The sequence below is a fragment of the Podarcis pityusensis genome (genome assembly GCF_964106645.2).
Source record: "Podarcis pityusensis genome assembly, chromosome: 11".
Classification (NCBI taxonomy): domain Eukaryota; kingdom Metazoa; phylum Chordata; class Lepidosauria; order Squamata; family Lacertidae; genus Podarcis; species Podarcis pityusensis.
Genome location: NC_138036.1, coordinates 990,509 through 1,010,549, shown reverse-complemented (window position 1 = coordinate 1,010,549; position 20,041 = coordinate 990,509). Strand labels below are relative to the sequence as shown.

The window sequence follows — 20,041 nt, the reverse complement described above, 5'->3', positions numbered from 1 at the left end:
CCGCCGGGCTGCGGGTGTCGCTGCCAGGCCAAGACCCTCCCCGGCGAGACGACGCCCCCCCCCGAATGCTGAGGGCCAGGTGCCTTTGGCCAAGGGACCCCGGCAGGCAGCCCTGGGCCCGAGGGGGGAGAGGCTGGGCCTGGGGGGTCACCCCTCTCCGCTCCCCCAGAACCGGGACCCACGGGGGGGGGGAGAGGGGACCCCCACCTGCCTGCTGAGGGGGGCAGACTCCGCCGCCGCCGCCGCCGCCGCGACCTTCCTCGGCCTGGGCCCTCCTCTTCCTCTTCCTCGTCCGCCTGGCCCCCCGGAGGCCCGTTCGGGGCTGCGCCGGCCCCACCTGGCGGCCAGGTGCGCGTGGGAGGGGGGAGGGAGATCCAGGGCGGCCCTTCCGCCTCCCTTCCGGGAACGGGCGGAAGCGGAAGCGGAGGCCAGCGAGAGGCGGGCCAGAGCGGCCGGGAAGAGCCAGGCTGGTCTCCCCGCAGGGTAGACTGCTCCCGCGCCTGGAGGGGCCGCCCTGGCTCGCCTCGCCTTAGGCTTCCCTTCAAGGATTTCATTCCTGAGTTTTCTTTCTCGTTTCTTAGCTCTTCCTCTTTCTACCGTGTTACGGAAATTACGGGGGGGGGGCACATCTTTAAAGTTAAATGTTACAAATATTATGCCTGAATGTATCCTTTCAACTTGACAGCTCAGGGAAGTTACCTAGCTTCAAAAATAATATAAAATCAACTCCTTTCCCAGTTTCCTCCATGTATACACACCTCCTACCCCAGGAAGTTCCCAGAAGCGACAATTGCTGAGCTGATTGTTGGCCAAGGAAAGCCTAATCCCATCCCCAAACATGCCAAGGAAGTTCTATTGTACTTTGGGTGGTGGGACTTCAGAGGTGTTTGCCTCTGCTAATCTTATCCCTGGGTCTTGCCCTGACATGTCTGCCAAGGTTAAACTAGTGTAACCCCTGTCTACCCCTCCCCTTCGGTGACATGCCAGTGATGTAGCAATGATGCTGTCCGAACTGTATTCTGGGATATGGTGGGAAAGTTTTAAAAGTCCTTGTCACCCCATCCTCAGGGCTCAAATTTGCTCTTTGAACCTGTTGCGCAATAAACTTTGGTCTACAGCTATTTGCTCCGGTTGGTGGCTGGACTCCTTCCTTTATTCCACAGGGACCCGCAGGCTCTGCCCGACCAGCTGGGGGACTGAGCAGCCTCACACCTAGATTTTTCCATAACAACCTGTGTAAGCCCCCTTGAATCCCTGTCAGGGGGAAAAGGCAGGTTTAAATAAATACTGTAATAATAAGTAAACCACTTTGAGGTTAGTTAGTTTGTGCAACCAAGCAAAGTATAAATTTGATGAAATAAATGAATGGCAGCACTCCATCAATTGGGTCCACCTTATAGTGTGCTTGACTTAACCTCAAAGTCTCTGTATAAGAGCATTAGCGAGAGTCTGGCTGCTGGATGAGGCCAAAGGGGCCCCCCAAGCCCAGCCTCCTGTTCTCAGAGCAGCCAACTTGACGCCTCTTCTGGGAGAACCACAAACGGGACTCAAGCACAAGAGCCATCTTCTCTCCTGCCATTTCTAGCAAATGGCATTCAGAAGCATCGCTGCCTCCCACCATCCTGGCTGGTGGCCATCCATGGCCCTCTCCTCCTCCGCGAATTTTTCCAATCCTCTTTAAAGCCATCCAAGTTGATGGCCATCACAGCCTCCCTCCCGTGGCAGGGAGTTCCACAGGTAAATTCTGCGCTGCATGGAGGACTTTCTTTCATGCATCTTCCAACATCCTGAGTGACTCTTCCCCGGGCTCCACGAGAGGAAGGGGAAGACTTCTCCCTGCCCAAGTTCTCCATCCCTTGCCTAATTTCACATCCTTCTGCCATGTGGCCCCTGACTCACCCTGTGTGAGAGTTAAAAAACAGGCACACCTTTTTAAGCTCTCCCACACAAGAGGGCACTCCAGCCTCTGCAGCATTTCCCTCGCCCTTTTCTGCAGCTTTTGCAACTCTGCAGTATCTTCCCCCAGGTTGTTGCTGTGAGGATAAAAGGAGGAGAAGTCTGTGGGCCACCTTGAGCAACCTGGGGGGAAGGTGGGATACAGATGCAGTAAACAAATAACCAAACAGCAGCAGGTTTGTGTCATGTTGGTCCTCCTTTTTCATATCCCGGAAGCTGCTCTTTACCCAGGACCTGGGATCCCTCTGAGTGACCAGAGATCTTCTTCCTGCCACTTCTGCTTCCGCGTTGGGCAGTTTCGGACAAGCACAAATGCAGCAGGGATGATTTGCTCATCAAAAAAGGTAAAGGGACCCCTGACCATTAGGTCCAGTCGTGGCTGACTCTGGGGTTGCGGCGCTCATTTCGCTTTATTAGCCGAGGGAGCCGGCGTACAGCTTCCAGGTCATGTGGTCAGCATGACTAAGCTGCTTCTGGCGAATCAGAGCAGCACACGGAAACGCCGTTTACCTTCCCGCCAGAGTGGTACCTATTTATCTACTTGTACTTTGACGTGCTTTTGAACTGCTAGGTTGGCAGGAGCTGGGACTGAGCAATGGGAGCTCACCCCGTCATAGCAGGGATTCGAACCACCAACCTTCTGATCGGCAAGTCCTAGGCTCTGTGGTTTAACCCACAGCGCCACCTGTGTCCCTTTTGCTCATCAAAGGTCCCACTTATTCTACCCATGTACTGAAACTGGGTTCAATGATAGAGCTTGCATTTAACTTTGTGGCCCAACTGATTTAGTGGCTGTTTGTGGTGTGGCGTTTTTAAACTTCCTAGTAGGATGGAAAGGTAGTGCAGGAGAGGGGCTCAGAGATACCAAAGTCAAGAAGACGTCCTAAGAACAGCAACAACAGGCAGCTCAGCACTGTGAAGTTATTGTGTCCGAGCCTCTCCCTTCACCTCCGGCTGAGCCAACAGGGACTGAAGCCCGTTTCCCTTTTGTGATGGTGCATCGAGAGCCCCCAACACAAGCAGACTGCGCTTGGCCAGGACCTGGTCATGGTGCGATGAGGAGCTCCAGCTGCCCTGCAGAGCTCGCCCTCGATGCTGCGCAGGAGAGGGCAGAACGAGGGCAAGAGGTGGGGGGGTGGTAGGACTGATTGCTGGGTTGTGTAGCACATTCCCCTCACAGATAAGGCCACAGCTGTCTGAACATCTTGCCCTCTGCCTAACCTTTTGCGGTCTCAGTAGTCTGCAGTGTCCTGTCTGTGACCTTTGTCTCTGAGACCTTTGTCTCCTTCGTCATACACTGTGCAAGGGGAAAATGACGCAGTGGAAACAGGTGCCAAAATAACTTTGTACCACCCCACGAGCTCGGGACTGGAAGATGTATAAAGGTCACAGCCCCAAATGTATCTGCCTGGGTTTGCATATTGTGTCAATAAAAGGAGCCTCCACAGAGCTGGCCGGCAGCTTGCTTGCAGCTCACCTGGGCGCAGCTCACCTGCATTATCAACTCCTGCCTCACGTCCTTCACTTCAGGGGGACACATTCTGCTCCAGACCAAAGGGGCAGGCTGGCGAACAGTAACCAAGACCCTTTGTCCCGAAACCGCTAGGGTGGAGAGTGGAGAGTGGGAGAAGCTTATCAGAGATTGCAGGGCAGCAGTTGAAGAAGGAGCAAAAAGGGTTTTCTTGTGTGTGTGTTTCTTTGTGGCTGATTAGCTGCCTAGTGGTGCGTGCAGTTTGATCCATCTTGTAGATTTAGGGGAGCTAGTCTCAAAGGTTTGTGGGGGGAGACCTAGGTTTTTTTGTGGGGGGAGTTATTTTTCCTGTCTCCACGCTTTTTATGATGGAGGACTGCTGTAGCCACCCCCAACGACACGTTAACAAGATGGAGGGGGAGGGAACAGCTGCAGTCGCCTGCGGTTCCTGCGCAATGTTTGCCATCTTGCCAAAGGTTGCAGGCAGCTTTACGTGCAGCAATTGCATGTCGATTGCCCTCTTAAAAGACAAGGTCCAGCAACTGGAGGAACGTGTAGCTACACTACAAAGAATTAGAGAGCTGGAGCTGTTCTTGGAAGCAACAGAGCACACCGTTTCCACCAAGGAGGAGACGGGGGACTCCCCTGAGAAGGACGCTAGTTCACCAACACAGGAGCCAGATATATGGAGAAACGTGACTCAAAGAAGTAGGAGGCCCAGGGTTCGCTCTGATTGTTTAGAAATACACAATCGCTTTGAGGTCCTCTCCCCTAGCATGGAAGACGAAGAGCAGACTCCATTTGAGGATCTCTCCCTCATTACAGTCGATCAGGTATATGAAGACGAGCAGCAAAGTCAGTCCTCAGGGAATGTGCAGGCGACCTTGGAGCGGACAGCTCACGGAAGAACCCCGACGAAACCTAAGAGGAGGCGTGTAGTGGTGATAGGGGATTCCCTACTGAGGGGAACAGAAGCAGTGATCTGTGGGCCTGACAAGATGTCTCGGGAAGTGTGCTGTCTCCCCGGGGCTAAGATCCAAGATGTAACTGAGCGACTGCAAAGAATCATAAAACCCACTGACAAATACCCCTTCCTCTTGGTTCATGTGGGAACCAATGACACTGCAAGCAATAGCCTCCAGAAGATCAAAAGAGACTACGAGGCTCTGGGCAGGAAATTGAAGCAATTAAATGCACAAATTGTGATCTCATCTGTCCTCCCAGTTGAACGACGTGGTCCAGGGAGAGAGGGGAAAATAGTGGAAGTGAACAGCTGGCTTCGCAAATGGTGTAAACAGGAACGGTTTGGATTCTTAGATCACGGACTGCAGTTTCTTGAAGATGGACTTCTGGCAAGCGATGGGCTGCACCTCACAACGGTTGGGAGAAATGTTTTTGCCAAAAATCTCAGAAACCTCATCAGGAGGGCTTTAAACTGACTAATGTGGGGGAGGGAGACAGTGCTCCTGAAGGTAGGAGTCTATCAGTTGATGAAGATGATCATCCAAATGTCATAGACCAAATGGAGCAAACAGCACACAGACCTAGTGGTGGGAGGAAAAAATCCTTAAATCAGAGTCACGGGGGAATGATTAATGGACTTCAATGTCTGTACACTAATGTGCAAAGCATGGGAAATAAACAAGATGAGCTTGAGCTCTTGGTACAGCAAACTAAATATGACATAATAGGCATCACTGAAACCTGGTGGGATAAGTCCCACGATTGGAATGTAATAATGGGGGGATACAATCTATTTCAGAGAAACAGACCAGACAAGAAAGGAGGAGGAGTGGCGTTATATGTCAGGGATGTGTATACCTGTGAAGAGATCCAAGATTTAGAACCTCAAAACCAAAGTGAGAGCATTTGGGTCAAAATTAAGGGAGAGAAGAATAACAGTGACCTCATTGTGGGAGTTTACTACAGATCCCCAAGCCAAACGGAGGACATAGATGATGCCTTCCTGGAACAGATGGCCAAGCATGCAAAAGGAAGGGAGATAGTAGTAATGGGGGACTTCAATTACCCGGATATTTGTTGGATGTCAAACTCAGCCAAGAGCATAAGGTCAAACAGATTCCTCACTGGCCTTGCAGACAACTTCATTGTCCAGAAAGTGGGAGAAGCAACAAGAGGAACAGCCATTTTAGATCTGGTCCTAACCAATGTTGATGACCTGGTTAGTGGGGTAGAAGTGGAAGGATCATTAGGCGCAAGTGATCATGCTCTTCTGAAGTTTACTATACAGCGGAAAGGAGCAGCCAAGCATACTAGGACTCAATTTCTTGACTTTAAGAAAGCTGACTTCATAAAACTTAGGGAAGTGCTGGGTGAGATCCCATGGACAGTAATACTAAAAGGAAAGGGAGTTCATGATGGCTGGGAGTTTGTTAAGAGGGAGATACTAAAAGCACAACGTCAGGCAATACCAATGAGACAGAAACATGGAAGGTGCCTAAAGAAGCCAGGGTGGCTATCTAAAGAACTTTTAACTGAGTTAAGATTAAAAAAGGATGTGTACAAAAAATGGAAAAGGGGGGAAACCACCAAAGAGGAATTCAAACAAATAGCCAGCATGTGTAGACACAAAGTCAGAAAAGCTAAAGCACAGAATGAACTCAGGCTTGCTAGAGAGGTTAAAAGCAACAAAAAAGGCTTTTATGGGTATGTCCGTAGCAAAAGGAAGAACAAAGAAACAGTGGGGTCACTCAGAGGAGAAGATGGTGAAATGCAAACAGGGGACACAGAAAGGGCTGAACTCCTCAATGCCTTCTTTGCCTCAGTCTTCTCCGATAAGGAAAACAATGCCCGACCTGAAGAATTTGGAGCAAATGATTCAGCAAAGGAAACACAGCCCAGAATAACTAAGGAGATAGTACAAGAATACTTGGCTAGTTTAGATGTATTCAAGTCTCAAGGGCCAGATGAACTGCATCCAAGAGTATTAAAAGAACTGGCAGATGTGATCTCAGAACCACTGGCAGTCATCTTTGAGAATTCCTGGAGAACAGGCGAAGTCCCGACAGACTGGAGGAGGGCAAATGTTGTCCCTATTTTCAAAAAGGGGAAAAGAGAGGACCCAAATAATTACCGCCCAGTCAGTCTGACATCAATACCAGGGAAGATTCTGGAGCAGATCATTAAGCAAACAGTCTGTGAGCACCTAGAAAGGAATGCTGTGATCACCAACAGTCAGCATGGATTTCTGAAAAATAAGTCATGTTAGACTAACCTGATCTCGTTTTTTGACAGAATTACAAGCCTGGTAGATGAAGGGAACGCAGTGGATGTAGCCTACCTTGATTTCAGCAAGGCATTTGACAAGGTGCCTCATGATATTCTTGTAAAGAAGCTGGTAAAATGCGGTCTTGACTATGTTACCACTCAGTGGATTTGTAACTGGCTGACTGACCGAACCCAAAGGGTGCTCATCAATGGTTCCTCTTCATCCTGGAGAAGAGTAACTAGTGGGGTGCCACAGGGTTCTGTCTTGGGCCCGGTCTTATTCAACATCTTTATCAACGACTTGGATGATGGACTCAAGGGCATCCTGATCAAATTTGCAGATGACACCAAATTGGGAGGGGTGGCTAACACCCCAGAGGACAGGATCACACTTCAAAACGACCTTGACAGATTAGAGAACTGGGCCAAAACAAACAAGATGAATTTTAACAGGGAGAAATGTAAAGTATTGCACTTGGGCAAAAAGAATGAGAGGCACAAATACAAGATGGGGGACACCTGGCTTGAGAGCAGTACATGTGAAAAGGATCTAGGAGTCTTGGTTGACCACAAACTTGACATGAGCCAACAGTGTGACGCGGCAGCTAAAAAAGCCAATGCAATTCTGGGCTGCATCAATAGGAGTATAGCATCTAGATCAAGGGAAGTAATAGTGCCACTGTATTCTGCTCTGGTCATACCTCACCTGGAGTACTGTGTCCAGTTCTGGGCACCACAGTTCAAGAAGGACATTGACAAACTGGAACGTGTCCAGAGGAGGGCAACCAAAATGGTCAAAGGCCTGGAAACGATGCCTTATGAGGAACGGCTAAGGGAGCTGGGCATGTTTAGCCTGGAGAAGAGGAGGTTAAGGGGTGATATGATAGCCATGTTCAAATATATAAAAGGATGTCACATAGAGGAGGGAGAAAGGTTGTTTTCTGCTGCTCCAGAGAAGCGGACACGGAGCAATGGATCCAAACTACAAGAAAGAAGATTCCACCTAAACATTAGGAAGAACTTCCTGACAGTAAGAGCTGTTTGACAGTGGAATTTGCTGCCAAGGAGTGTGGTGGAGTCTCCTTCTTTGGAGGTCTTTAAGCAGAGGCTTGACAACCATATGTCAGGAGTGCTCTGATGGTGTTCCTGCTTGGCAGGGGGTTGGACTCGATGGCCCTTGTGGTCTCTTCCAACTCTATGATTCTATGATTCTATGATTCTATGGACCTGCCCTCAGCCTCACGGCACCACCAACCCTTCCTGGGCGCCAATGGGGCACGGACAGTTTCCTGCCAAATTCCTCGGCAGGTTATTTGCGCCCTCCACAGGATTTGGGACTGATGAGCCGAGGGCCTTCATCCTCGTGTGGTTGAAAATCCCAGTCCGAGACAAGAGAGGTTCCCCCCAGAACAAGGGGAGACGGCTGTTTCCTGGCCATCTCCTTTTATTACATGATTAAATCCAAATTAGAAAATAATCCAAAGAGGGGAAGGACAAGAGTCCAAGGCGGGGGGCAGGGGGGGGCTTCTCCGTTAGCTGGCGCTCGGCTGCTGCTCCTGCTCAGTGTACTCTATGCTTGGGGGCAGAGGCGGAGGAGGGGCCTGGAGGGTGGAAGGAGTTGTGGCTTCCGCAGAGGCCGCCTTGGTGGGCTGGGGTTTGCTCAGGGAGCCATAGATTCCCATTGCCTGGAGAGAGAAAAGAGGGAGGGTGGGAGGGAGAGGTCAGAGCCCCTCAACACAGCACATGGCATGGATCACAACACAGAAGTAGCTGGAAGGATCTGCCCTCACTCTACCCAGCAACCCAGAGTGTGGGCTGTTTTGCATTCTGCAAGAGGACCTCACCATACCAGCCCACCCCCCAAGGGGAAATGGGTTTCCCCAGCCACTCTGGGTGCCTTCCAACAGAATATTAAAATACAATAACCTATTAAACATTAAAAACTTCCCTAAACAGGGCTGCTTTCAGATGTATTCTAAAAGTCTGATAGTTGTTCTTCCCTTTGACATCTAGTGGGAGGGCATTCCACAGGGAGGGTGCCACCACCGAGAAGGCCCTCTGCCTGGTTCCCTGTCACTTGGCTTCTCTCAGGGAGGGAACCGCCAGAAGACCCTCAGCGCTGGACCTCAGTGTCTGGGCTGAATGATGGGGGTGGAGACGCTCCTTCAGATATACTGGGCCGAGGCCGTTTAGGGCTTTCAGGGTCAGCACCAACACATTGAATTGTGCTCGGAAATGTACTGGGAGCCAGTGTAGGTCTTTCAAGACAGGTGCTATATGGTGTGAGAAGCACCCATCTCTGATGGCATCAGGCTGCAAGATGCCTAATGGAGGCTCCTGACCCGAGGTGAGGCAGTCCTTCCACCAGATACTTCCTCTCTTCCTCCCTCCCCAACCCCTGACCAACAAGGAAACTGCTGAATTCTTGCAACCTTAGAAGCCTTAAGCGGCTGTTGTTTCATCTGCACGCAAAGATCTTTTGCTCTTGCGATGTTTGACCCAAATCTCCTTCCTTACTGGACCTGCACCCCTGCAAGCTCCTGCCCTCCACTGGTGCCAGCAGATCCCAATCTGCCCACCTGCCTCCTGGCACACCAAACTCACCTGGGCAACCATGCTGGACATGTCTCCCGTGCTGGATGGCAGAAGAATGGTGTTGGACTCTTTTGCCAGCTTGGAGAAAGCAGCCACATACTGCTCAGCCACAGACAGAGAAGCTGCACTGTTGCCGTTCTGGGAGGGAGAGAGGAGAGGAAGTGAGATGGTACAAAGACGCAGGAAAGAAAGACAGGGAGGAGGAGGAAGAGAGGGAGAGAAATGTCCCAGAATGGGGCTCTCCACCTCCAGCTTGCTTGGTGTAGAATAGAATAGAATTTATTATTTATACCCCCCCCCCCGGCGGCTTCCAACAAAGTATTAAAATACAACAGTCTATTAAACATTAAAAACTTCCCTAAACAGGGCTGCCTTCAGATGTCTTCTAAAAGTCTGGTAGTTGTTTTTCTCTTTGACATCTGGTGGGAGGGTGTTCCACAGGGCGGGCACCACTACCGAGAAGGCCCTCTGCCTGGTTCCCTGTAACTTGGCTTCTCGCAGGGAGGGAACCACCAGAAGGCCCTCGGAGCTGGACCTCAGTGTCCAGGCTGAACAATGGGGGTGGAGATGCTCCTTCAGGTATACAGGACTGAGGCCATTTAGGGCTTTCAAGGTCAGCACCAACACTTCGAATTGTGCTCAGAAACGTACTGGGAGCCAATGTAGGTTTTTCAAGCCCGGCCTTATATGGTCTCGGCGGCCGCTCCCAGCCACCAGTCTAGCTACCGCATTCTGGATTAATTGCAGTTTCCGGGTCACCTTCAAAGGGAGCCCCACATAGAGCGCATTGCAGTAGTCCAAGCGAGAGATAACCAGAGCATGCACCACTCTGGCCAGAGAGTCCGCGGACACGGAGAGTCTCATCCTGCATTCCAGATGGAGCTGATAAACTGCTCCCCAGGATACAGAATTGACCTGCGCTTCCATGGACAGCTGTGAGTCCAAAATGACTCCCAGGCTGCACACCTGCTCCTTTAGGGGCACAGTTACTCCATTCAGGACCAGGGAGTCCTCCACACCAGCCCGCCCCCTGTCCCCCAAGAACAGTACTTCTGGTGTGACAGAGGACACCATTTATGAGGGATGAGGAAGGACCAAATCAAGTCCCTATCCGTTTGCTTTGCAATCCAAGCACTTCCATCTCCTCTTGCCCAGACGAAAGACAACAAGGCAGGCTATTCTTAGGCTCAGGAGGGGCTTGGAACATCTCCTTCCTCCAAAGGAGCCCAGGGTGACAACTTAGCCAGAAGTTGGCTGCAAGGCCTTAGGAGAGCCGCTCCAACCTGACACCAAGCGCATGCTGGGAAACTCCCTCCCAAGGGGACTCCCCAGGCAGGTGCTTCCCTTGAGACGCCCCCCCCCCAATCACCTGCTGTGCCAGAGCAGCTGCCACGACTCGGATCGCTTCTGCTTTGGCCTGAGCCTTCACCAGAATGGCACTGGCTTCCCCTGGGAAAGGAAGAAAAGGGCTGTCAGGCAGGCTCAGGGGAGCCCCAAAGAACATGAACCCGTCCTCCCCCCCCCCCGGTAAAAAATGGGCTCAGCTAACAGCACAAGCAGGACCCCTTCCCCAATTACGCCAGACACCCTTGGCCCCAGGTGCTTCCCTGGGTGTAGGAGCTAGGAAGGAAATGAGGCAACCTCCCCTATACACCTGGAAAGAAGCCCAAATTCCCAAGGAGTGGATGATATCAAAGCAGAAATAGGAGAAAGGGGCACCTCCTATGGGTCAGGGTTCTGCTGGACCATGGGGAACAATGTCATGTTTGGTGGGTCGGGATCTGGCATCCTCTGCACAAGCAGCACCCCCCAAAATCCCAGCTCTGTATTTCACAGCAGGTTTCTAGATCTCAAGGCAGATATCCTCCTTCAGGGATGAACTGCCATGCCTGCCCCACATGACAGCCCTCTGCTCTTTGGCTGAGACTCCCGGCTGTTTCCCGCTGCACATTTATCCTTTGCTCACGTTTCACCTCCTGCCCCTCATCCATTTCTCCCACAAGCACCAGCACTAGAGGCTCCAAGTTATGGGGCAGAGGAGGAGGGAGGCAGCCTCAGAGGTCTCCCTGCCCTTCTCTGCCTTTAACCAGGAGAGGCCTCCCGAGGTTACCGGAAGCCTGGTTGATCTGCTCCGCCTTCTCCGCCTCCGAGGCCAGGATCTGAGCTTGCTTCTTCCCCTCCGCCACGTTGATGGCTGACTCCCGGGTCCCTTCTGACTCCAGCACGGTTGCCCGCTTGCGTCTCTCGGCCTCCACCTGAAGGGAAAGCGCTGCTTGGTGAGAGACCTGCCAACCTCCTGGCAGAAAAGCCGTGCGACCCTAAAGGGGTGAGCAGCCCCAAGACACACAGAGATCATCGCTCCCAGGATCGATGGCTCCCACACCACAGGCAAAAAAGTCCTGCGTTCCAGAGCCTGCGAGGACAGTACCCACGCCAGGGAGAGGGGAAAGCAGCTGAGAGGCATCACCAGGACAGACTGCGGTGTCCCGTTTTCAGTCCTCAGCCAGATCAGAGAAAGCAAGCTGGACCACAGACGGAGGAGGCAGAGGGAATGGCAGTCTGCCCCCAGCCCCTGGCCACCCAGAGAGTCTTCCAATGGCCCGGCTGACCTGCATCTGCATGGACTCCTTGACGCGAGGGGGCACGTGGATGTCCTTGATCTCATAGCGCAGGCACCGGATGCCCCAGTAGTCTGAAGCCTGGTTGATGGCGTCCACAATGCTGGCGTTGAGGTTTTCACGCTCCTAAGTGGGGAAATGTGGGGTCAGAGAAGGAGACACAGCTTTGGGAACGGCAAAGGAAGCTGCCTGCTTTGCCCCAGGCCAGCCACCGCCTGCTCTGACCGGCAGCAATGCCTCTCCGGAGTCCTGGGCAGGGAAGGACCTTCCTCTCCACTCCGACCCTTTTCAACTGAAGGCGCTGGTGGCTGAACCCAGGACCTCCTGCAGGCAAAGTCTGAGCTTAACCATGGATTCTTTCCCAGGCCTGGCTGTTCTCCAGCCCTCGCTGCCTGGGTGCTCTCACCAGCCAGAGGACCTGGCGAAGCAAAGCCTGTGCCCCAGATTCCTCAAAGCAGGCGAGCACCCCCACTTCACCCAAGCCGTGCCACACAGGGCACCTGCAGCACACCTGAATTTCCTTGTATCATGCAGTATCCACACCCTGCAAGCTTTCTCTGCAGCTCCCCCAGAAACCCAGTCTGCCGCCCCTCCTGTTATACAGCCCTGGTCTGCCACAGAGCTCTGGCCCGCCCACTTCTACCCCCCAGTGCCAGATACACACCCCAGACCTCACTAGCCACCACACCTCCCTTCCCGTGGCTCACCCGAAAGACTTTATCGAGGGTGAGCTTGCCCAGCTCAGACCTCATGGTGGTCTGGGCAAGCTGGGTGACGGCGTATTCAGGGTCCTCCACTCCGTAACTGGCCTAGAGGGAAAAAGGAGGAGGCAGAGAGGTGGAAGAGGAAGGCAACACTGGCTGCCTGACACTCCCAGGGCCAAGGACAAAGGGAAAGGCCTCACCCCCTCCTGGCCCCAGAAGATGACAGAAAGCTCAGCAGACACCCCCCCCCTTCTTGCCCTCTCAGCTGCGCACCCCCAAACATGCACAAGGGTTACAAGCGCTGCCGAGATGGGGGGGTGGAATCCTTTGCTGTGTCCCAGAGGGGCTCCTGGCTTGATTAGGCCACGGTCAGTTTCCAGGAAGGTAGTACCTTGTAGGGGTCCATGACTCGCAAGTAGAGGACGCCATCGATCTGGAGGGTGACATTATCTGGAGGGAAACAAAGAACAATTTCATGAGAACAAGGCAGAGGGCCCACCGCCCACAATGAAGATACAGAGAAGGCCCAACAGCAGGGGAAGGAGGCAGCAAAAGACCTATGCCCAAGCAAGTGCAGGTACAAGCAAGAGTTTCCCCAACCAAATAGCGAAGGTCCTTCCAACACAGAGAACAGAAAGTCTAGGCCTCCCTTTGTTTGGAGAAGGGTTAAGAACCAGGCAATTGCTCTACAGACACCTGGTCAATACTTTCTGAGGTAGACTGATTCAATTTGCAAAGGCCTTGGATGAACGCAGACAGACAAAGCTCTGTCTGCACACATGTAACTATGCAAAGGAAAACTAAAGAACCCGGGTTATCCAGCACTGGCAAGGAGGTTTTGCTGGCCTAGACAGAGATGGACCACGCCACAAATTACCCACTCCAGGGCCGGCCCCCAACTCAGCCCTGGCCGGCCCTTCCACTCCTTGCCTCCCCAGCCAAATCTTCTCACCAAGGGTAACAGCCGACTGCTCTGGCACATTGATGACGATTTCCTTGAGGCTTTGCACGTAGCGGATGCGGTCGAGAAGCGGGATGAGGAAGTTCAGCCCCTGGCAAAAAGGGTTAGCAAAGGGGAAAGTATTTCTCCAGAACAGTCACCTCTTTCTCCATGCAACTAGTTGTTCCAGATTGCTGAATTACCTGAAAGCTGAGCTTACGTTTTACACTGCTGTAAACCAGGGGAGTGCAGACCCTGCGGCCCTCCAGTTCTTGCATGACTCAAGCTCCCCCCAGTCCCTGGGGCCAGGCTCCTATGCCTCCTGTCTTAAAACAGCCTCACTGTTTGCCAGTTTGGTTCCCAGGATTAATTTAAGGTGCTCACGCTAGAGTTTAAAGCCCTGAATGACTTAGGTGCCAAATATCTGAAAGGTGGCCTCCATCCCTACGAACCTTCTCAGGTGTTAAGTGCAGCAAAGGGAGTTCTCATGGTAGTTCCATCACCCTCAAAAGTGCAACGAATGGTGACCTGGGAACAGGCTTTCTCTGTAGCAGCCCCTCAGTTGTGAATTCCTTCCTCACAGTAGTGCATCTAGAATCTGTCGTACAGCTTTTTCCATATGCCAAAGAAACCTCTTTATGCTACCTTTTGACATATATAATTTTTTTGTGGGACTCGCCTCTTCAGTTTTGTTTAGTTGATACTGTGCTGCTTTTGCTTGGAATTGTTTTAATTGCTTACTTTCCCAAAAGATATCCAGTTATTCACATGGTTGCAACTGATCAATCCCACGCAAGTTTCCTGTTAAAAACCGCCCCTTTGGAGATGCTATTTCCAGGCTGAACTTCAGGGGGGTATTTTTGACAGGAAAATAACACTGAAGAGTGAACTTCTGTGCAAGACACTGTCCCTGGAACCTGCACTTGCTGCTATTTCTTTCTTTTTTTTAATGTCTGGGTAAAGGTAAAGGTAAAGGGACCCCTGACCACTAGGTCCAGTCGTGGCCGACTCTGGGGTTGTGGCGCTCATCTCGCTTTATTGGCCGAGGGAGCCGGCGTACAGCTTCTGGGTCATGTGGCCAGCATGACTAAGCCGCTTTTGGCGAACCAGAGCAGCGCACGGAAACGCCGTTTACCTTCCTGCTGGAGGGGTACCTATTTGTCTACTTGCACTTTGAGGTGCTTTCGAATTGCTAGGTTGGCAGGAGCAGGGACTGAGCAATGGGAGCTCACCCCGTCGCGGGGATTCAAACCGCCGACCTTCTGATCGGCAAGTCCTAGGCTCAGGGGTTTAACCCACAGCGCCACCCGCGTCCCTTTAATGTCTGGGAGAAACCATCAAATGGTAAATATGTTAACTGTGTCGTCTAATCTAATTTCAGCATTTGTTTGTCTTTAAAGGCGCTACAGGACCCTTTACTTTAGTTAACAATGACCTCAATCTCCACTACCAGCCCAACCTGCACTTTCTACTTTCATCCAATGCCAGGCAACACACTCTGCTTCCCTCTTTTCCTTCCTTTCCCTCCTTCAGAAGAGGGGCCTCCATTTTGGCAGTCTTGTGAGGTTTTTTGTCCATTTCTCTACATAGGAAAGCCAAGGACACCCTAACTCTTAAAACTTGTAAGCCGGACTGCTGTTAAAACCCAGCTGGCACCCCACTGGTTCCTTAAAAGTCTCCCTTTGCAGATCCACCCCACACCCCAATTGCTGAAAGCAGGACTGTTCCTTACTGGCTCCAGGATGCGATGGAACTTGCCCATCCGCTCCACCACCCAGGCTTCCTGCTGAGGCACAAAGAGGACCACCGTGTTCATAGGGAGGCTGGAGGACCATCTCTGAGGCACTCTGGCCAGCCACACTGTGGGCACCGGCCGCCTGCTGCTCTGCAAAGACATTGGGGGGGGAAGTCCGAGAGTGTGCAGAGAGAAGACTCCACCAGCTGTTGGGAGAAAACACCAGGGAGCACACAGAGGTATGTGAATGTGCCACCCCAAAGCTTCAGGCAAGTTTTGGCACGAGTTGCCCCATTTTAGGACCCACCTTATATTTTTAGGGTTGCTTCAAATTGCTTTTAATACTGTGCTTTAATGCTGCAACCCACCCTGGGACCTTAGGGTGAAGGGTGGGTAATATTCCTGCCTTTCTAGCCCACCTTTTTCTCCAAGGGACTCAAGGTGGCATATACTTCGCTTCCCGTTTAATAACCACTTCAACCCCGTGTGGTAGGCTAGGCTGGGAGGAAGCGGCCGAGCCCCAAGGTCACCCCCAGAGGTCTTAATGGCCGAGTGAGGGCGATGTGAACCTTTGCCAGGCCACAGTCCAACGCTACCCGCTACATCCCTAAACAAACAATAAAAAGCGGGTTTAGAAAAGCAACATCGGCCGGGACCCTTCCCCTAAGACCTACCACCTTCTCAGTCCCCGTGGCCACTGCTCTATGCCTCCCTCAAGGAGAGCAAGGAGGCACCGAGTGGTGGGAAGGATAAGGAATCTCCTCCTTTGCCCCCTCTGGCTGCCCCACTCCCACCGGCTCCAGAGAAGGAGTCCCACAGCTCCGCCTCCCCCAGCCCCCCCCACCTGCAGCCTTTCCTAACCCTCTCCTCCAATGCCTCTCCTGTGTGCTTTTATTGGAGACCCTGAGGATCCTCCAGCCCAACTCCAGCGAATAGATCAGGCTTCCTCAACCTCGGCCCTCCAGATGTTTTGGGACTACAACTCCCATCATCCCTAGCTAACAGGCTCAGTGGTCAGGGATGATGGGAGTTGTAGTCCCAAAACATCTGGAGGGCCGAGTTTGCCTATGCCTCTTTGAAAAGCACCCAGGATTAATTCAGTAAGCAATTTGCACAGAAGCAAGACAGTGTTAGCTATGCCATATACAAAACAGAAGAAAGAAACAGATTTGAGACCCCACCGTCCAGCCCCCGCCTGCCAACTCCCATCACCCCTAGCTAACAGGGCCAGTGGTCAGGGATGATGGGAATTGTAGTCTCAAAACATCTGGAGGGCCGAAGGTGGAGGAAGCCTGGAAGAGATCCATGGGGATCCCAGAGGCGAAGAATATGTTTTCGAAAGAGAGGCATCAAATGAAGGGAATGGAGCTCCGCCCCGACCCCCCAACCCCGGCCAGGGTCTCTGCCCCGAGGAAGCAGCAGAGGCAGGAGCAGCGAGGCCCCCTTTCCCCGGGGGTCCCCACCCCCTTCCTCCCCCCCCTCGCCCACCTCCCGGAGGAGCAGCCCCCGCGCGACCCCCCGCGCCGCCCGCAGCGCCAGCATCTCGCTCGCCCTCGCCGCGCCGCCTCGCTCGCCCCGCTCTGCGCACGCGCCGCCGCCGCCGCCGCCGGAAGCCGGTCCGGCCCCGAAAGCCTTCCGCCCGGCCGGGAAAGAGGGGCGGGCGGCCCACGCGCAGCGCCGGCTCCCGTGCGACTCCGGCGGCACCTCGCGCGGCGGGGGGGGGGGGGGACCTCGGCGCGGCCTCCTCTGGCTCGGCCCGCCGGGAGAGGCGTCTCTTCGGGGAAGGGAGAAACGGGGCGAGGAACTGCGCCGCCTCCGCCCCCAGTTCCTCCCTCTCGTCCCGCACATGGCGCCGAGCCTGCTGCGAACGGGAACCGGACGTTGAGGAGAAAGGGCCGGCCGCGCGGGAGCGAAGCAGTTCACCTGCGGAACTCCCTGCCACGGGAGGCCGGGCACCTTCACGGAGGAGGCGGGCGGGCGCGGGCTGGATGGTGGGGTCTCAGATCTGTTTCTTTATTCTGTTTTGTATATGGCATAACTAACGCCGCCTTGCTTCTGTACAAATCGCTTGCTGAATTAATCCTGTGTTCTTTTCAGACAGGCACAGGCAAACTCGGCCCGCCAGATGTTTTGGGACTACAACTCCCATCATCCCTGACCACTGGTCCTGTTAACTAGGGATGATGGGAGTCGTAGTCCCAAAATATCTGGAGGGCTGAGTTTGCCTGTGCCTGTTTGAAAAGAAGGCTGATTTCTGTCTTGGCTCTTGCAAATGAATCTGTCAAGAGCTTATGGTCCCAAACACTGCTCTCTGCTCTTTGAAGTAGCTTAGATCAGGGGTAGGCAACCTAAGGCCCAGGGGCCAGATCCGGCCCAATCACCTTCTAAATCCAGCCCTTGGACGGTCTGGGAATCAGCGTGTTTTTACATGAGTAGAATGTGTCCGTTTATTTAAAATGCATCTCTGGGTTATTTGTGGGGCAGAGGAATTTGTTCATTATTTTTTCCCAATAGTCCGGCCCCCCACAAGGTCTGAGGGACAGGGGACCGGCCCCCTGCTGAAAAAGTTTGCTGACCCCTGGCCTAGACTATTCTTTGTTTCCTGTGAAAGCCCATTAATCAGCCCAACTGTCCTTATCAGCTTTGTTCTAGCCAAGGAATGTAAAAGAGAAAGGGCCTCTGTTAGAATAGGCGTGAAGGAGTTTGTCTCCTGTGTCTCAAGTCAGGCTGGTCTAATTACAGTCATATCTTGGGTTGCGGATGCTGCGGGTTGCGGGTTTTCGGGTTACGGACCATGCCAAACCCAGAAGTGCCAGAACGGGTTACTGCCGGGTTCCATGCTTTGCGCATGCGCAGAAGCACTGAATTGCATCACGCACATGCGCAGACGCAGGGCTGCGGGTTGTGAACGTGCCTCCCACACGGATCACGTTCGCAACCGGAGGTTCCACTGTACAGCCAGGGAGGGAGGAGGAAAGGGGGGGGGGAGGCTTATAAAGAAAGGAAAACTTTTTCTCAGTGGGAAATTTCCAATCCTTTGTTTGGATGTGTTTGTCCTCTCTTTGCTCAGCTGAATAAAGGTGTGTTCATTGGATCTCCCTGTCTCTGTCTATTATTGATTCTCTGTCCAAGACAGCTCAGGTCCAAATAGGGGACCCAACAAGATCCCCAGGCCCCTCTTGACCACCTCCCTCCCTCCTGCCTCGGCCCCCCTGCAGTGGGAGAAGACGACCGCTGGCCGACAAGCCCGACCCACTTGGCTCAACAGGCTCTGGAGGAACCGGCCCTTTCCATTCGGGTTCTGCAGATCCCTTTTTAAGTGCCCCCCCCCTTGATGTTGTCCCCTGGTGTTTTACAAGGGGACATTATGCAATTATTTTTATCTACTTATAAACGAACCTATTGCTGCATCCTGTCACGGCTTAAAATTGGCCGCTGTTTTTTTAATGCTTAAAAAGCTGGGTCAGCATGAGTCAGCGGCCTGCACCGGTTGTATATAGAGAGTGAGAAATGTTAAGTTTGTGTTGTTGGGTTGGTTGGTTGGTTGGTTGGTTAGTGTAAGCTGGTAGTGCTGAGGTGTGTATAGTTGGTAAGTCGCTTTTGCAGAAAGACTTTTAAGAATAAAAGCAGAAAGTACTCTGCAAGTATACTCTTCTCGTGGACTCTTTTATGCCGACAAGGGTCCGAGGACCAGGCTGAGGCAATGAAGGGAGGTCAGAACCCTCTCTTTTTTTTTGCAAACACTGACACATCCCTCTGCTGTACTGGGGGCTGTTCCATGAAGCTCGTTGCACGCAAGACCCACTGAAATTCATGGACCGAACAAAAGTCACATCCGGCGATTAAATGAGGTCTGCTCTGGAGCAAAACTTAAGCGGAACATCACCTGTTGTGTAACATAGTGTGGGTGATGATTTTGAAACATGCTGCTTTGGTAGGATTTTGTCCTGAGGAGTGTTTGCTGGGAATAAAATTACAGAATAGTATAGTTGGAAGGGGTCCCGGGGATCATCTAGTCCAACCCCCTGCAGTGCAGGAATCACAACTAAGGCATCCCCGACAGATGACCATCCGACCTCTCCTTAGAAACTTCCAAGGAAAGAGAGTCCACCTTCCCATAATGGTACGTCAAGGCCATTTGTAAACCGAATCTCCTTGTTCGTTTTTCTTAATTAGAAGACATCTGAAGGCAGCCCTGTATTGGGAAGTTTTTAATGTATGATGTTTTATCATGTTTTTCTACGTGTTGGAAGCTGCCCAGAGTGGCTGGGGCAACCCAGCTAGATGAGCAGGGTATAAATAATAATAATAAAAATATTATTTAAAATGTTGAACAACACGGAACCTCGGTGTCTCCCTTGTTAAGAGTTCCCCATTAATTGTGGCAGCAAGGCCATCTTCTAACCTGTTTTTAAAAAAGGTAAAGGACCCTGACAGCTGGAGTTCTTTGTGAGGAGGCATCATACACCATGCACAGAAAGCCAGGCTGAAGTCAAAGGAAGTTACTACTGCTCCCTCAGGCCTGAAAACAAGGAATTTCTGCCAAAGGAGGGAAAAGGTGAGCTGTTTTTAGTTCTCTGTTGGGAGCCACTTAGAGTGGCTGGGGATACCCAGCCAGATGGGCGGTGTATAAATAATAAAATTATTATTATTACCTCTGATGGAAACTGTAACCCAGCGACATTTGAAGGGCACCAAACTGGCTCTCCTTGCTCTCAGCTGATTATTATTACACACAAAAGCAGCTGCGTAAAGAAACACCTGAGCAGTTGAGGACTGTGATGCCCGTTTCCC

At 52.4% G+C, this 20,041-nt stretch overlaps 2 protein-coding genes across 6 annotated transcripts in view; both read right to left on the bottom strand.

Moving 5' to 3' along the window:
* Nucleotides 1-20,041, bottom strand: part of PIGO (phosphatidylinositol glycan anchor biosynthesis class O) — a 126,266-nt gene that overhangs the window by 15,433 nt on the left and 90,792 nt on the right. Inside the window, exon 1 of one of the 4 annotated variants that reach the window (XM_080973439.1) lies at nucleotides 208-395. The exons of 1 other annotated variant lie outside the window; for it this stretch is intronic. The gene's annotated coding sequence lies outside the window, so the exon portion shown is untranslated. Of the gene's footprint in view, nucleotides 1-207; nucleotides 396-20,041 lie in introns of those variants that run through there. 2 more of the 4 variants (XM_080973436.1, XM_080973437.1) reach the window with 2 other exon arrangements.
* On the bottom strand, nucleotides 8,082-16,816 carry STOML2 (stomatin like 2). Of its 2 annotated transcripts, none has more exons than XM_080973796.1 (10): nucleotides 16,736-16,816; nucleotides 15,245-15,397; nucleotides 13,525-13,624; nucleotides 12,964-13,022; nucleotides 12,576-12,677; nucleotides 11,860-11,994; nucleotides 11,361-11,505; nucleotides 10,620-10,699; nucleotides 9,260-9,388; nucleotides 8,082-8,340 (listed from the first exon to the last, which is right to left on the bottom strand). In XM_080973796.1, the coding sequence occupies exons 1-10, from the start codon at nucleotides 16,787-16,789 to the stop codon at nucleotides 8,188-8,190; spliced, it is 1,110 nt and encodes a 369-aa protein (XP_080829922.1). In that variant the 5' UTR covers nucleotides 16,790-16,816; the 3' UTR covers nucleotides 8,082-8,187. The 2 variants fall into 2 exon arrangements, with proteins under 2 accessions (XP_080829922.1, XP_080829923.1); XM_080973797.1 differs by having other exon boundaries at nucleotides 15,245-15,392; nucleotides 16,736-16,754.

Coding starts and splice junctions, on each gene's coding strand:
- STOML2 (XM_080973796.1), bottom strand. CDS start 16,789: ATGCTGGCGCTGCGGGCGGCGCGGGGGGTCGCGCGGGGGCTGCTCCTC. Junction 12,678..12,963: donor GAGTCATGGACCCCTACAAG/GTACTACCTTCC, acceptor TTTTCCCTCTAG/GCCAGTTACGGAGTGGAGGA. Junction 11,995..12,575: donor CCCTCGATAAAGTCTTTCGG/GTGAGCCACGGG, acceptor TTCCCCACTTAG/GAGCGTGAAAACCTCAACGC.